The 18,092-nt window shown below is 33.5% G+C and overlaps 3 protein-coding genes across 3 annotated transcripts in view; 2 read left to right on the forward strand and 1 right to left on the reverse strand.

The window, feature by feature from the left end:
* Positions 1–95: 95 nt before the first annotated feature.
* LOC135848670 (palmitoyltransferase ZDHHC16B) lies at positions 96–2,219 on the forward strand. The gene is made up of 9 exons (XM_065368631.1): positions 96–294; positions 376–529; positions 600–791; positions 877–994; positions 1,101–1,300; positions 1,395–1,506; positions 1,581–1,702; positions 1,780–1,856; positions 1,941–2,219. Exons 1-9 carry the CDS (start codon positions 287–289, stop codon positions 2,059–2,061), a joined length of 1,104 nt encoding a protein of 367 aa, XP_065224703.1. The 5' UTR covers positions 96–286; the 3' UTR covers positions 2,062–2,219.
* Positions 2,120–17,858, reverse strand: LOC135848665 (homeobox protein 5-like). The gene is made up of 7 exons (XM_065368624.1): positions 17,522–17,858; positions 9,403–10,590; positions 3,711–3,871; positions 3,257–3,363; positions 2,915–3,174; positions 2,656–2,813; positions 2,120–2,575 (listed from the first exon to the last, which is right to left on the reverse strand). Exons 1-7 carry the CDS (start codon positions 17,583–17,585, stop codon positions 2,405–2,407), a joined length of 2,109 nt encoding a protein of 702 aa, XP_065224696.1. The 5' UTR covers positions 17,586–17,858; the 3' UTR covers positions 2,120–2,404.
* LOC135848661 (uncharacterized) overlaps positions 3,244–18,092 on the forward strand; it is a 44,143-nt gene continuing 29,294 nt past the window's right edge. Inside the window, exon 1 of the mRNA XM_065368614.1 lies at positions 3,244–3,377. The gene's annotated coding sequence lies outside the window, so the exon portion shown is untranslated. The remainder of the gene's footprint in view (positions 3,378–18,092) is intronic.

Here is an 18,092-nt window from a genome sequence, read left to right on the forward strand (position 1 = left end):
CAGGCAGCATTGTTTCCGTTGTGAAAGTTGCAATGTTGCCAAAAATCGTTGAAAAACAAAGCCAAAAAAGTGTTTTTTTGTTTTTTTTATCAAAGTTTTTTTTCGAAAGTTGAGCTTTTTGAACAGCTGATGATGAGATAACTGGAATTTCAGAATGGATTTTTGTGGTTTTTTTGGAAGTTTTGCATTAAAATAAATGATATTGGCAGTGGTTTAATTGTTGGATCGTTTAAGGTCATAATGCTGAGTCGGTTTACATCGTCGATCAAATTTCCACCTCAACAGAATGATGAAGTACTGATTTCAACTACTCGACTTTTTCAGCTTATTATTTTTCATCTCATACGTATTTTAAAACGATTGAATTTTTTTCAGTATCAGGGCGTGGATTGCTAACAAGAAGGACATCATTAGAATATACGTCGGTAGCTTATTTTACAATGAGCAATGTAATTGGGATTATGTGTTTGATGTTGCTCTTTCACCGGTATTCTGGTTCATCGATAATTACGCCGGAAAGCTCGGAAAAGTAAACCTGTTGTACTTTTTAAATTTAAGGTTTAATTATTAAACGTATTAATTTTCGTTCTTTTCGATAGAGTTTCGTAGTGTTATGTTGCTTGCTGATGGGATGCATCACAGTGATAAGTTACTGGATAGGATTGCCATTTTGGTGGGAAAAAAATCCTACAGCTGCGGTATTGTTGTTGATAATTGGTAACTGGTTGATGATCAACTGCGCCTTTCATTACTACTTGGGTATTGCGTGTAATCCTGGATATCCTCCGGATGTATGTGTCAAGTGTTCATGATCACTGGACTAGTTTGGTTTGGTTTTCACATATTTCCATAATTATTACATTATGATTTTTGCAGAACACATTTTTCGAGTTTGTCGCCAGTATTTGTAAAAAATGTATACAACCTAAACCACATCGAACTCATCATTGCTCAGTGTGCAATCTTTGCATATTACAAATGGATCATCATTGTCGTATCCTTTACGTATGCAATTTCGATTCGTTTCATTTCAAATTGAAAAAAAAATAGGTCTTAATCCGCGCATAAATCATGGAATTTTCCTTAAGTTATTCTAAAAGCTTGGTTGAATAATTGCGTGGGCCATTTTAATCGTCGATACTTCTTTATGTTCATGGTGTACATAGAAATAAGCGTATTATTTCTGATCACATTCGGAGTAGAAATCGCTTACAACGAGGTTTGGTTGCATTTCATGTCCTCCGGCGAAGAACAAGATCTCTACGGTTATCCGGTCCAAGTTAATACTTCTTTACCCAAAGTGAGTCTTGCGGTTTTCACATCTGCTCGTTTTTTTTCCTTCTCGCGGTTAGTTTTATAAACGCATATTAATTATTGGAATATTTCCACGACAGGACAAATGGGTCGTAGAACCTACACGGGCTGAAAGTGACTATGTGATTTCCGAAGAGAAGTATAAATCGTTGAGACGTCGAGCAATCCTGTTTACCGCAATCATTTGTTTAGGTTGTTTACATGTGCGAAAAAATTTCACCTACGAGAGATTTATTTTTTATTGCCTTATTTTCGTCTCGTTTCAGGAGTAGCCATCGCCATAGGTACTTTATTGGTGAATCATTTCAAAATGATTTCTAAAGGCGAAACTAGCATCGAAAAACATATTAATGAAACTGAACGTAAAAAATACGCAGATCGAAACAAGGTGAATTTAATTTCCAAGTCGTTTCTTTACAGTGGTTAAATTAAATGTCGCTGAATTAATATGTAATTTATTTTTAGGTTTATGTAAATCCTTACGATTTCGGATTCTATAAAAATTGGACAATTTTCTTTGGCATCGAAAACGGATCTGGAAGGTGAACAACTATTACTTTACTTGATTTCAACATAATTTTTTTCCCCTTTGGTCGATTCAACTCGTAATACTTTGTAACCTACAGGTCTTGGAGACACGTCGTATTCCCCTCGGCTCATCAACCATTCGGCGATGGTATCATTTGGCCGAATATTCATTCCACCGAATCGGAATGGAGTAATTTCTTCCAACTTAAACATCAGTAATTTTACTATACCATTACGATAAATACCATCGGCTCAATCGTTCTAGTCAAGAATGTAATTTATATTTTAAAAAAAATCTTTTATTATTTTTTTTTCATCGTTTTTAAATTTTTATAATCGTAAAAATGGCACATAGATAAATAAAAAGTTACATTTAACACGTACAATAATTTAAACAACTAAAGTTAATAATGACTAGCTTTAGTTTTGAAATGCTTTATAGTAAAAAAAAAAAAACTAACAATTGATTCAAAATTTACAATTCCAGGCTGGGTTCTTCTCTTTACAATATAAGAGGAGATGATAGAGAGAGAAAGAGGTATTTTTGTTTTTTTACAAAGTCTTAATTATTCCACACAACGCTTTCGATCCAGTCAATATACTGCGATACCCTCGTGTAAATACCGGCCGAATTTGCAACACCGCACGATCGTCCGAAAGACGTGATTCCAATAACGTAATGTAAACATTTATTCGTAGGAGAAACGAACTGTAAAGGGCCGCCGGAATCTCCCTGTAAAAATTAAATATTAATAAACAAACGCCACACCTTGGTATAAGTACCTATGTATGTAGTTCTTATGCATTACGTACTTGGCACGTATCTCGTTTACCGGAGAGTTCTCCGGCGCATAACATATCGTTGGTAATTCCATTCTTAAGCTTGGTATCAGTTCCGTATAGAGAAGAACACTGTTTATTATCGATTATATTTAAAACCACCTTGAGTAAATCATCGCTAGCTGTTTCGCCTACGTAAAAATAATTAACATTAATGCGATGCGAAAGATGAAGAAGAAAAAAAACCGTAGAACTGGAACACATCGTGTCAATGGTCAACCTATCTACCTACCGTAATTCGTCGATCCCCATCCGGTGGCTAAGGCTTGTTGTACACCAACATCGAAAACCGGAAATAAACAAGCTGGTCGAAGCTTTTTAGTCAAATGAACTTTGCGACTTAATTTTATGACGGCTATGTCGTGGTATAGTTGAGGATGTTTGTATCGAGGATGAACGAATATTTGCTGAATACCCACATTTTCCGGTTCTGCTCCGTCATCTTCTTTTTCTAGATTTAAATCGCCTAGCCTGACGTGTACCGGATCTCCCCTGTAACCGAGTATTCGATTAATTACGTCCATGTACGATGGAACTCGAATGATTCAATTCAATCGAATCGTGTATTACTTACAATGCACTTTTAATACAATGAGCGGCAGTTAGTATGTGTTCTTCGCTAATCAACGTTCCACCGCAACTGTATTCGATAGCTGAGCCTCGTTTGAAACCCAGAGCAGCCTGAAAACCAAAACGTAAGTAAGAAATTATAAGCATCATTTTTACGATCTGCAAAATGAATTCAGTAAAAAACTGAACAAATTTTGAATATTGAATTGTAAAGAGAGTTTAAGACATTTTATGGATTCTGATCGTACTGATCGAGAGTAAAAAATGTACCTAGCGAGTGAAATGAAACAATTTTTCCCAACTTTTTCAAAGATCTTGAAATGCAACTTTTCTAAACTCGGAAGTCGAACACACGGTTTACAAAAAAAAAAAAAAAAAAAAAAAAACGTGGTACGTTTTTCTGCGTGTAATTCCGCGGTTGAAAATTGTCGTTTAATAAGATAGTATCTATAACTTACCATGTGTGGAAACTCTCCCAAGGACGCTTTACTGCCGCCGACAATCAAAGTGAGAGGTTTATAAGGACAATCTTCCTTTTCTACGGTTGCAACCTGAGTAGCAATTGAGAGAGGAACAGCGGATACTTTTGTGGTGACAATTTTCGAATACTCGGCGCATTCTGTAAAAATAGAAAACATCGAAAGAATATCGTTAGAATATCGTTTACCTATTGTAGATTAATTCTAAGTTAAATTACAGAATTTGCTAATTTAAATTTGATAAAAAATTAATCATCACCGATTTAATTATTGGAAGGCTAGGTAGGTATATGGGAAGCAAATTTTCATAAAATTTCAGAGTGAGACCTTCATCGATTTTTTCTCAAAGGAACTTGATTTAAAAATCATTCATTATTTTTTCGATTGAACCTGAAACCCACATCGAGAATATCACTTACACCTTTATTATTTTTTTTCTCACACCTCGCAGCTTCTGGTAGACGACATGTAATGAGTGAGAAAAAATATTCGACAATTCAACTAAAATGATATCGAGTAAAGATACGATGCTTAATAAAATTTCGGGCAATGACAACGTTGTTTTCATGAAGGTACTTATACCTATAAGTATATTACCTACAAAACGACATTGAAGATATACCTAATTGCCTCGGAAAAATTATAGCTTTTCCATCACTCAAGTGGCAGATTTAAAGAGTAGGTAGGTAAAAACAAGGGGAAGTAAGAGGAAGACAAATCTGAATGAAAACTCGACATGGGACGACTAAATACGAACATCGTGAATCGTGAATTTTCACTCCTTTGGCTATACCTATACCTAAATTTAGAATCGAAAAATTATGATAGTAATTTGAGTCCAGATTTAATTTACGGTTATCGAGAACGGATTAAATTACCAAAATGGTAGCGCGATAAAAACTCGTAATTTCGCAGCGTCAGCGATGCGGTTAGTGAAGACTTGAAGAGGCGAGGGGAAGGGAGGATGGACATGTGTTGTGTATGTATTGTGTAGTGTATATACGCAGAAGTAACGAGCTTATATAGATACCTACCCATGTTGGGAATCAACATCGTAAATCTGTCTGGTAATCATTGGATAAATATTATAGGTACTGTTTTGAGATGAAAAATTTTGGTTTGTACGGTTTTCAATCAGAAAGTACAAAATAGACTAGCTATTTCAAGAACTAATGAAGGTATCTGCTCAGCTTATAGGAATTGAGATGGAGCGAAAAAAGTTTCTACTTTCCAAAGTAGGTATACTTTTGGGATGTAAATTAATATTATAGTCCAAGAGCTATACCTACTGCGATTGCACCGAAATAACTGAAAGCTGGGACTGGTCTCAAAAGTTAGTATACAATATGCATACTCCTATTTTAAAAGCACTTGGTCTGTCAATCCGCAGCTGCTGCTTTAAAGCTCAGCGAAAGCTCAAAAGTTCACAATTTTCCTGAACTTTTGAGCTTTCGCTAAGCTTTAAAGCTGCAGCTGCGGATTGGCAGACCTAGTGTTTTTAAAATAGGGGTATGTATACTAACTTTTGAGGCCAGTCCCAGTTTTCAGTTATTTCGGGGCAATCGCAGTAGGTTACAGCTCTTGGACGTACGTTTTCTCAATTTTTTTTCGAAAAATGAACCGAAGAAAAGAAACTTTTTCCAGATGTTCCTAAAAGGCTAAAATGTGACTTTCATTTTTCTAAAAACTTAAAAGTGTCGACTTCAGCTGAAAGTTTCAAGTTTCTAAAAATTGAAACTGATTGTGAGTATGAAAGTCAGAGGCAATAAATTTACAAAAAAAAATAATCGAATTAATCGCGCGAGACCTTTAACAAAGAAAAAATACCTATATATTTTTTGCACACAAACATATGACACATTTCACGACAGATGTCCCAAAAGAACAGCCATTTGGTTTAGCATGAGTCTCCTTCCCTTCTTTACTTCTTTCAAGGGATAAACACACAGATAGGTATTAGGTACTCGATTTTAGAGATTTATATCATTCCGGAACCATCTGCCAAAAATGTGAGGAGAGCAGAAAGCTCACGTGTTGGTACATATTTCAACTCTATTTTTTGTGGAACTTTGAGAAATTTAAAATACATTTATTTTCCTAGGAACTTTAAGATCAAAAAATACTCTTGGCAGTAAAATTCCTCAACTTGTCTTCAAAAATGGAGAGAGAAATAAACTAAATAATTACAGACCAATATCAATTACCCCAGTTTTTTCCAAAGTATTCGAAAAAATATTCCATAAAAGATTAGCAGCCTTCTTTGAAAAACATAACTTACTCCACCCATCCCAGTTTGGCTTCCGGAAAAACATGAATACTACTTCTGCAATCTATAAATTTGTTCATGAGATATTGAATGGTCTCCAACATAAGAAAAGTTTATTGGCAATTCTTTGTGACTTGTCCAAGGCCTTTGATAGGGTTGACCACAAAATTCTGATAGAAAAACTGGAGAGATATGGTGTTAGAGGAATACTACTAGATTGGGTCAAAAGCTACCTATCTGATATAGATTTCAAATTGTAAAAATCAACAATAGCACATTTTCTGATGTAGAACCTATTAAACAAGGGGTACTTCAAGGATCTATCTTAGGCCCACTGTTTTTCATTATTTATATCAATGACTTACCACCTTATTTTGGATACAGTCTCACAGAATTTGCTGATGATACAACAGCTCTTCTAGAAATTAATGAAGGTGTTGATAGTGAACAGATTCAAGGCATCATAAATGATTTGATAGCTTGGTTTTCAGCAAACAAAATGATACTCAACTTGAATAAAACACATTACATGGGATTTGGGAAGGTACCTTCCTCAATAACTGAAACTTACAGCATAATTGAATCAACTAAATTTTTAGGTGTCATAATAGACTCTGACTTGAAATGGAATACCCAAGTGGATCATTTAATCAAAAAACTCTCCACCTATACCTACTTAATAAGACAACTCCGTGAAATTACACACTCACATACTCTAAAACTTGCATATTTCGGCCTATTTCATTCTAATCTGAGCTATGGAATAGCACTTTGGGGTGGTAATCACAGTCAACTCCAACGTGTACTTCTAATACAAAAAAGGGTTTTAAGAATCATGTTTCGAAAACATCCAAGAGAATCCTGTAAATCTGTCTTCATTGATAATAACATACTGCCAGCTCCATGTGAGTACATACTTCAACTGTGTATTATGATAAAGAATGGAATAATTAACCTAAAGGTACCTTCCCACTCCTATGAAACACGATTTAAAAATTTGGCAATTGGTGAAAATTTAAGAACAAAAATCATGCAAAACAATGTTGATTTTATGGCCTCAAAAATTTATAATAAAATACCACAGGATTTAAAAAATATACCATCAAAGAAACATTTCAAAAATAAACTTAAAAATTGGTTACAGAGATATGCGTTCTACAGTGTTGAAGAAATGCTGCAGCTAGATGGATAGCAGTTCTTCGAGTTTATTTTATCCCTATTGTTTTTCTATATTTTTTATTTTTATTTTTTTACCTTAATCTAACTTGTAACATATTTGCAAAATGGCATGTACTTTGTTTATTTGTATCTATTAATACCTAAATTTTTGTATGTACTGCCCTGACATTGTAATACAGCGAAAGCTGTCGACTACAATAAAGAATTTGAATTTGAATTTGAAATAGGTAGGTAGTCAAGAGGCAATTTTCAATAGGTATTTAAAAGTTTCAATCGTCAATATTTAGAAAAAAAAAGAAAAGAAAAAAAACAGAACGAAACAAAAAGCAAAAAGATATCTACACGTTAAAAAAGTTTAAAAATAAAAATTTATAAAAAAAAATTCAAAATATTTTTTTGATTTCAAAAGAAAGCACGAAGCACAATCGATTTCAAAATAATATTCATAGGTATCAAAGAAAAAAGAATGAAAAAATTTAACCGATAACACAATTTTACTTAATATTTTGCTGAGATGAAAAAAAAATTATAGAACTTCAGCTTGACATTAAATTTTTCAAGCCCAAGTTGGATTTATGGAATGTACGGATCTGATCAGATCTCATCATTTTTCGCTGAGTACTTTTCAAGAGTAAAAGCACTTCTACATAATCAAAAACATGTTCTTTTTTTTTTTTGATACATATGAGAAAACACATTTCTAAAATTTCAAGAAATGGCCAAAAAATCAAATTACTCGTTAATAAAGATTCAAAATACAAAAAACTAAAAAGCTGGCATTTTTAAAAAAAAACAAAAAATAGGTACTTGAGTAAAAAATAAATAAATAAAAAGTAAGGAGGGAGGTAGATAGATACAGTTTTCTACCAAAAAAAAAAAAATAATAATGATGACTATTTAAAGGTCAAGAAATAAAACAATTTTTCTCAATAAAAAAAAACAACAATATTTTTCTGAATAGGTACCGGTACCTACTTACTCGTATTCAGAAATTTTTAATGTAAAAAAGTGGAAAAAAATATTATTTTGTAGAAACTGTAAAGAAATGGAATTTAATTTATACACCCTGTTTTCAACTTGTAAAATTGATTGGTGATATTGTGAAATTATTTCCGAGAGTCTGCGGCAAATTTTTAATGTTTGTAGTTCTTGAAAAAAAAACCAAATGTGTGAAAATCCATGTATCCAGCGGAAAATATGTAATAGGATCAGAATTTGATCAATTTCTGGTCAAGAAGTCAGATCTCAGATAATAGTTTTGGTCGGATTGAATCTTTTCAGATCTGATAAAATCCAGTTGGAGGGGGGGGGGAGACTTGAATAGATCTGGTAGGATTAGAACAAATTCGCACATTTCTGGGATCCAATTAGGTTTGACCAGATTTAATCAGATCCAAATTTTGATCACATTTGAAACCACCACCAATCGATTTGTGACGTCGAAAAATGGAATTTAATCAATTTTCAAGATATTCATTAAAAATGGTCTTTGGATTTTCAAAAAAATTGAAAATGAAGTACAGCGACCTACCTACCTACCTACCTACATAAAATTATGTCCAAGAGAATGGCGGTGTATTGTTGAATGCTGTTTTAAGTTTTAATTCAGAAAAATTGGGAAATTGAAGATCATAAATTTTGTCTCAATTTCTATTCAAACTTCAAACAAAGCAGTCGACTTTTAATTACTTACTTCGTTTTGAACGTGGGCGTTTACTTGGGGACATTATTACACCTATCTACGCAATAGGTATGGTAATTAGCATGCTTGAGTTAGTCAGAAGAAAGCCATCATCATCATCAGATTTAAAATAGGTATCTACGAAGTTGTTGGATACGAACGACAAAGACTTGAGAATCGAGTCAGTAGCTCAGAGTGTAGCAGGAATGATTATCGCGAGTAATAGCTTAAAAGTGTGCGTCAATTACGTATCATCCGCATTAGCTAGGTGTATATTTATACAATATGCTAATAACCGGTTCTACAGAGAACTTCGTACATACGAAATCTTACGTAGTATTTGTACTCATTGTATAAGCATATAGATACTTATAATTCGTAATTAATACTTTTAAACTCGCCCGGTCGCCATAAATTATATTACAGGCCATCTCCGGCCGAGTATATATAAGTAAACAACGGCGCCGTAACACCGAATGATAAAAGCTAGATAGGTACGTACTTTGGTAATCTAAATCAAAGAGGTTCGCTAAATGCTCACTTACTTTCTTCGCTAATTCGTTTTTGTTGCTGGGTAGGTCGATTTGAATTCTGATTATTATTGTTGCTATTATAATTATTCTGATTATTATTGTTGTTGTTGTACTGATTGTTGTTGTTGTTGTTGTATTGATTGTTGTTATTATTATTGTTGTTGTTGTACTGATTCTGATTGTTGTTGTATTGATTCTGATTATTGTTTTGATTATTACTGCTCGGCCTATTATTATTGTTGTTATTGTATTGATTCTGATTTTGGTTCTGGTTCTGATTCTGATACGATTCAGTAGGTCTAGGTGTCCGAATAACTCTGGTCGTAGTAGTAGATTCGGGAACTTCGCCCCAAACTGGTTGCACATCCTGTCTTCTCTGAGTAGTCTGTTGCGCCGCAGGCTGCCAAAATTCTCCATTCGAATCGTATCTATTTGCAGCAGTAGATAATCTAGTAGACCCGCTAGACGTTTGCTTAAATATCACATCTGGCGAGGATGGTCGACGAGTGGTTTGTTGCGAATAGTAAGCTTGAGACTGCGATTGCCACGATGAAGGGTTATTGTTCGCTGGCACAGGTCGATTCGTAGGATTACGCGACGGAGTGTTGTACGAGTTGTAATTATTATTATTGTTGTTGTTATAATTATTATTATTGCTCGAAGGTCTATACGGGTATGGCTGCTGATTGACTGGTGGTTCGACAGCGAAACTGTTATAACTCGGTACGCTGTTTACGTTATTAATAGGTCTCTTATTCTGATACGAGTACACGTCGTTGTATACAGGATCGTACTGAGGGATCAGATTATTACTAATTGGTGTCTGGTACGGCGACACGTTGTAGTTGTAGTATTGCCTTTTCCTAGGACCGTTGAAAAATCTACTTTCAATTTCACTACTGCCGTTCGACTGTTTATTGGTCCCGTTTTGCGAAGAATCCAGTTCGACGTAGGTGTATGTGTCATTATCTTCCTGCGAGGAAGTATCTGCGTCTTTTCGATCACTGGGATTATTCGCGGTGTTTAGAATACAGCAGATGACCGGTGTGCCGTCGTTTTCGATTCGACATGTTTCCAGAATCGATTCGTGTTTGGAGGAACTGGCGCCGTTGGAGGATTGTGAGGCGAGGCATTGTTGCTGTGTCAGACATACTCCTTCTACTCCGCTAGACGTGTAGCAGCGATTTTCAACGCTAGCGACTGCAAAAAAAAAAAATAAAAAGATAGGTTAGTTTTCAGATTTCAACATTTTGAGGTTATCAACTTACGATTAAACATTAAAGACTACTTGGAAGGGAAAGGAAGGGAAGGGGGAGATTCTCATACTTCATATCTCACGAGATTTGGAGCTTTGGACATGTCCAAGAATTTTTCTCCTTCTTTCTTTTTTAATTGTTAAAAATCCTGCTTTTTGGCAGAAATATTGAAAAATCTTGCTTTTTGGCAGAAATACATATTGAAAAATCTTGCTTTTTAGCCTGAATCATTCATAAATCCTGCTTTCTTTGGTCAAAAAATCTAAGAAATCAGTATTGTCAAAAATTCCAAAAATTTTGCTCTTTCGCCGAATTCCACCAAAAATTCTGTTTTTTCCTTCAAAAATGTTGCTGTTATACTCGTAGCATAAAAAAATCTGACTTTTTTCAAACCAAATCGGCTAAAAAATCCTCTTTCTTGACAAAAATGACGATTTTTTTTTTTTTTTTTTTTTTTTTGTTAAAATTGCCCAAAAATTTTGCTTTCTGACAAAGTTCATAAAAAGTCCAAATTTTTGACAATATTTCGGATTGAAAAGTGTGCCCATTTTTTTACGAGTTTGAAAGCTCAAACTTTACAAAATTTCCAAAATCGATATCTAATTTTTAGAACAAACCAATCCAAGCTTCTGCTAACCCCTAAAGTCGCCTTCTATCGATTGCCACTATTTTCGAGACAATTTAGAGCCTTCAGTAAAAGTTGACTTGGCTCCAGCAATTTCAAATGGGTTCATCAGGGAAACTTGTAATCAACTACGGTGGATGAAAATTTAATCCTGGCATATGTTCGTCATTCCGAATCGACTAATTAGGGCAGATGAATCGTATTTCTGAGGTGACGAGTTAAAAGGTGTATTTTCTGTACAAATTGGAAATTTAAAATTTTGAAAAAATTCCAAAATTGTCAATTTTTGGAAAAAATTATTCGAAACTTCTTCTTACTCCTAAAGTCGACCTTTTAAATCGATTTCCACCGTATTCGAACCTATCTCGAGCCTCTAGCAACAGATGAATTTTCTCCAGTGATTTGAAATTGCATGAAGAAAGACGAAAGTTATTAAATAAGATAGCAATAGACTAAGAAAATTATCTGAAAAAAGGGGGTCATAGGGAAACCCTAGAGGGCAAGCTGAATTTTGGTATACTGGCCTATTTTTACACCCTAAACACGAATCCTTGGTGTTCCCACCTGTCTCTAGTGAGCTTCCCCAATTGTGGATTTTAGCCCCCCAATGAAGTTTTTCGCCTCTACTTCCCGAAATTGTGGTCCTAGCCCAAAAATGGGGGTCCATAAAAGTTGTTCTAAATCAAATTTCTTATCAGATGAGCTATGAATCAACATCGTCCTCCTAATGGGGGGGGGGATAGACCTTCCGTCAATTTCAAGAAAATTTGCGTAGGAAATTGCGGGGGTGAAATCTGAATTTTGGTATACTGGCCTATTTTTGTACCCTGGACACGAATCCGTGGAGTCCGCCCTGTCCCAAGTGATTTTTCCCCCTAATGTGGATTTTAGCCCCCCAATGAGATTTTTCAGAGGTTTTTCACCCCTACCTCCCGAAATTGTGGTCCTAGCCCAAAAATGGCCGGGGTGTCTATAAAAGTTGTTCCAAATCAAATTTCCCATCAGATGAGCTATGAACCAACTTCTTCCTCCTAAGGGGTTGGACCTTCAGTCAATTTCAAAAAATTAGCGAATAGGAAAATGCGGGGGGGGAATCTGAATTTTAGTGTACTGACCTATTTTTTTACCCTGAACACGAATCCGTGGAGTCCCAGCTCCATATTATCATCGTTGACTTTACCACTTTAGTACATATATAATTATAAACTGATTTTCAGCGTTTTATCCTCACATATTTCCTCTTTTTATAGAAAATTAACACCACATTTTTTGAAAATTCGCCTAAAAATCGAAAAATTAACATCGTTTGCTCAAAATTTGGTTCTGAAGTCTGGGAGACATGTTTTTCAGTGATCCATATTTCAGCTCTCGATCAAAATTGACTAATGGTAATCTCCCCCGTTCTCTTTTGAAAATTTTTGACAAATTTTTGGAAATTTAAAAACTCATTCATTAAGTAATGTGTTAAGGAAAATTTCAGATACCTATCAGACCCCCCCATCCCCGCTTTAAACAATACAAATTTATGGGAACAATCGACTTGATTTCAACTCTCTTGCTCTCCAATTCGAAAACAACTTAACCTAGCTCTTTTAAAGCGTTCTGGAGACTTCATATCGAGTTTTTAATTTTTTCCAGGAATAGGAATTCAAATTTAGCAACTTTAAACGTAGGTACCAAAACAAAACTTTAGTGCCTTCCATTTTGATTTGTGCTTATTCAGCAACTTTTAAGGGATTTATGTAGATAGATTTTTCTGGGCCACTACATACTTAATTCAATTAGCTTGCAATTTTAATCCTATTTTAAAATTAATTTATCAACTTAATAAATCGATTAACGTGCAATTTTAATCTCATTTTTTAAATTAATTAGGTAACATAACCATTACCCAAAAGTTTTTCAAAAAAAAGAAAGAAAATCATGCCTCGAACATCATTGAAAAAGGTTTAAAGCACTAGAAAAATTAAGAACAGAAAAGAGCTCCGTTCACAAAATTTATGTGGCTCAGTGTAACCCAAAAACATCATTTAAATTCTTCGTATCTATCAAAAATTAGTTCAAAAACGCTGGAAAAAAATGAAAAATATGATTTTAAAAGACATAGGTACAGTACCTTAGCAAACAATGTTTCAGCTCTCTAATCAAATTTTTTAAAAATCAGTATGATAAGGTAAAAATTTTCCAATTCCTCTCCCCATCCCCCCCCCCTCCCCAAGAAAAACAGAAAGATCCTCGTAACACAATAGATGAGTTGGTACGGATTTTTGAATAAATTGTTAGAAAAATGCTAAAAAAGATTTTAAAAATTTTCATAGGTATTTTCATGTAAATCATCAAAAATAAGTGATGAAAAAGAATTAGGAGGAAACCCATAAAAGAATGTTACAGAGAGTGGATTGAGCTCTCCCTAAAATTTTCCATTAGTATTTACATGAATTTGTATAGGTAGCCAACGAGCTACAGCTAATTTATACTAAACTCTTAATTATCAAACACAGTTAAAAATCTAGTAGGTAATTATTTTAATCTCTGAATCCAAACATAACTGATTCAGTGGTTTTAATTAGATGAGTAGTTTATTTGTACGGGTCTTGTAAATGAGTAGGTTTGATGGCGATTCGTGTGTTGAACTCATCAATGAATCATTACTAACATTTGACCACTATCGAATATTGCTCATCTCCTGATTAAGTATACAGGTTCATTCTGCTTTCTTAAAAGGTTTCATTCTATTTATTTTTAAATCATAAATTAGTCAAACGCGAGTATTTACTCACTACATGATTAATTAATTGGAGTATTATTTTTGGGATGAGAGCTATTTTTAATCCCAATTAAAATCACTTCGAAAAATTTAAGTGATTAGTAGGTAGTCTTATGCAAGATAAATTTATTTGATGAAATAATTTTCACGCACCAGTACCAATACCTAACCACGCACCAGCTACCAGAATACCTACTGATTTTACAGTAAACGTACCCCTTTCTTCACCCAAACCCACATATTAAAATGCAAAATTCACCGCAAACCACATTGTTTTGAACTTTTGGCATCCAACTAGGTAGGTATAGAATTCTCTCATAAACATATTTTATCATAATAAATATCATCTACAATTTTGTTTTTCACAATTCGATATTTATCAACCTTACAACACTGCAAGAGTGAATTTTTTCTAATGGGTACCTACATAAATAGATGAAATCTGAGAATTAAAATTGGTATATTGACAACAAGAATATAGGGAATTCTGATATCATGAATGACTAATTGACACGAGGAGAGATGTGAATCACTGTCATGCCGGAGTAAAAATTTAACACTTTAGATTTATTGTAGACAGATAGACGCCACTCTTGCATATTACCTAGATATCTATTTTTTGTAAAGATATTCGAATGATTTATTTTTTTTTATTTTTACGAGCAACTTGAGCACTTGGTTTTTATTGCATGTTCAATTGTTCGTGAAAAAATCTACATCCTGGAAGAATATGGCAAAGACAGAGTAGAAGGCTAATTACAGATAAAATAGCACCTACGTAGGTCGAGTTATCTATTATTTTATGAAAAATATTTGACAGGAAAAATGAATTATCTAGATACCTATTTGCATGATTAGTTAACAATAAGACGGAAGTGCGATTTTGGAAAAATGAATTTGTCTTTTCTTTTGAAAACTTATTTACTGTAAAATGATTATGAATAAAATTCCAAAGAGTCTCTCTGATAATATTATGAAAATAGCTCATGATCTGTTTCTAAATTGGATAAGAAGTGGCCAAAAAGTTTATTTATCATATAAAAACAATGAAAAAATTTCGTGTTATGTACAGCACGACATGAACTTCAAACAAATGAATTCAGATTAAATTCCAAACAAACATACGAGTATTAGTTACATTCATAAGTTAATAAGTGAAGTACCTACTAACATATGCACTAATGTAGATACTCACAAACAGATTATTAGTAAACAAAATATCGAGAAGGGACGAACGGTTTTAAAAAGCGAAAGATATGAGTAAATAATCAATGGTTTTCGATAAGGTAGGTAACCTCAGATGGTATTTTTGTAAGCATATTTATGTATTCTTCACAATAGTAAAAACATTCATAACGTTACAGGAATTCGTAGTAGGTATTCGATGAATGAACCATATTTTTTCGCCGAAATACAAATGAGCATTCCCAACTCTGGTGAGCATAGACTCATAAATCCTAAACAGTCAGGAAATAGCTAGGTATAGGTATAAGGAATTATAATTGGAGAAGAGCCAACGATTCGATTATAGATGAATCGTCGAATAAATTCGCGGGAATGTTATTCACTTAGATATTATTATCAATATTAGGTATATTAAATGGCCGAGGATGAGAAATAAATGAATGAAATTGCTCATTAAAACTATACTACGATTCATTCTAAATTGTCATTAGCCAATAATAAGCCTATCTCATATGCATATTAGGGGAGGAGCAAAGTAATAAATTTAATTATACAACTGATTTCGTACCTGCAGAATTGGAAAAATTATGATTTTTTGCAAAACAATAAAAACCTAGATTTCTTTACGAAATATCGGGTTTTTTATTTCTAGCAAAAATACATCGAAGAAAAGAAAAAACCCAAGATGGAAAGAGAAAACCTGTTTAAAAAAAATATTCCAAATATTCGCGATAGATTTCTCACGTCAAGATTGAATGAACGAGTTATTTCAGGGTATTTAGACCCAATTTCGAAATTATTTAGGTATAATTTACGAATAAATATACGCAGGACCTACTCAAATTATTAATACCCAGTCCAGTTATAAAAATTGAATGTTGTCTAACTTCGATGGAAAAATACAAATTCGTATCTTTGAGAAAATCTACAAAAATAATTTTCATCGTCATAATGAAATTTAATTTGCCTACTCACTAGTAAATTTTAGTTCTAATTGACGTCAATAGATAATGTATTGAAATGGGTTATATTCTACATCGAGCTTGAGGCTCGAGGAATCCCAAAAACCTAACAAAATCTAATGATACTTTGAACGATATACGCGTAGAAGTAGGTCTACGCAATGTAATTAACAAACCGATGAAATAAATTCGCTATTTACCCAACACGATATTAAAATATATAACTGAAGATTTAGCGGCGCGTATTATTAGATCTAAAAAATTTATAATCATAAGGTTAAGGTCCACAGAATAAAGAAACCGGTTTGCAACGAGTGTTGATGACTTTTGGTGGAAGTAACGATGGGGTTTTCCTCGAATATCAAAGAACATTATCAAATTGTAAATAAAATCAAGGATTTACTCCATATCAATATGACCATAACCCCCGAGGAAGATTAATTACCTCTGAGGAAGTACCTATAGACCTATTTGATTAGCTAAGTAGGTACTCTGTGTGTTGGAAGCGCGGGAGAGTGGGGAGTGAACGCGTTTTTGATGTAGTATTTCGTGCTGAATAAAATTTCAAAAATTTTGAATCCTTTCAACTTTTATTCTTTCTTTTCGTCGCACCTTTATGCCATTCTGTCATTGCTTCACGATATCGCCATCGGCATCTGCAGTCTTTCTATTTTGTTTACCGAATTGGTACACACTGAACTATCCAATATTACTTACTAAATTTTCTAAAATAAATTGTCACATTTCTATAACTTTTAATTGCCACAGTGTAATTTTCGAGCTACTTAATTAGTTTTCAACAATCCATAATTAATTTTCACCTCGGGCTTTATATTATCCTCTAGTGAATGTTTACTGAATTTTCCATTATGGCGATGATCATAATAAAGAATAAAGTAGGTACCTAGATACCAAAGTAGAATTCAATTTTAAATAAAAATGTGAACAATTCGATCAAAAGAAGGTACCTAACGAAAAATGTCTTATTATGAGATTTTTCAAAAATTTTCAATTTTCGAATCGATACAATTTAATAAAATTTAAAAAGCTTAAAAATTTGAAATGCAGCCCATTTTGCCATTTTGGAGCTACAGAAATTTCAAATTCACTGATTGGTAGACTTATAAAAAGCGTATAGGTACATTTATATGAGACGCGATCCCATTCCATAAAAAGTATTTTCAGTTTCTTTGTCTTCAACTAAATTTTCTTCGCACGTCGATATAATAATTATCAAAACTTATTATATAAAACGTAACACACCTGCAATCTCAACACAGAAGCATAATTATATAGGTAGAGACGTTATAGTAAGGTAGTAGGAGTTGTATCTAACCTTGCTCAGACAAAACTAAATGTACACAGCTCAAGTATAGAAAACTTCGCGCAAAATAATTCATTTCGAAGTTATAATCTGTAAGTACCAAAAAAAAAAAAAAAAACACACAACAAAAACGCGAAATAATCACTATCACCGCACAATTAAATAAAAAATAAATACGTAAAATATAAATCGAAAACGACGAAATAGTACTCGTGCGAATGAAGATACGAACTATACTCGACCATCAATTGCACTGGAATATTAATTCGGTGTTTTTTTTTATAAACAAATGTGGATATTATAACAACAAATGACGTAGTAGTCCGGTAAGTTGTCAGAAATTTTCCTTTAAAAACAAGTAGTTCTACATTCTGAGTGCTGAACTGTTTCCTGCGCCACATGTATATTACGTACCTGTACCTGTATAGTGAGCAGATACTCGTGGTAAAAGTACACGGGTTTCATATTATAATAATGCATTATTTTGAAAAAGAATCAACGCTACGCGTTATTCGGTTGACGAAAGTTTGTTGTATTATTTGCGACAGATTGTACAAGATAGATGAGTCACAAAATGAAAAGA

Source organism: Planococcus citri, chromosome 5, assembly GCF_950023065.1.
Source record: "Planococcus citri chromosome 5, ihPlaCitr1.1, whole genome shotgun sequence".
NCBI classification, from domain to species: Eukaryota; Metazoa; Arthropoda; class Insecta; order Hemiptera; family Pseudococcidae; genus Planococcus; species Planococcus citri.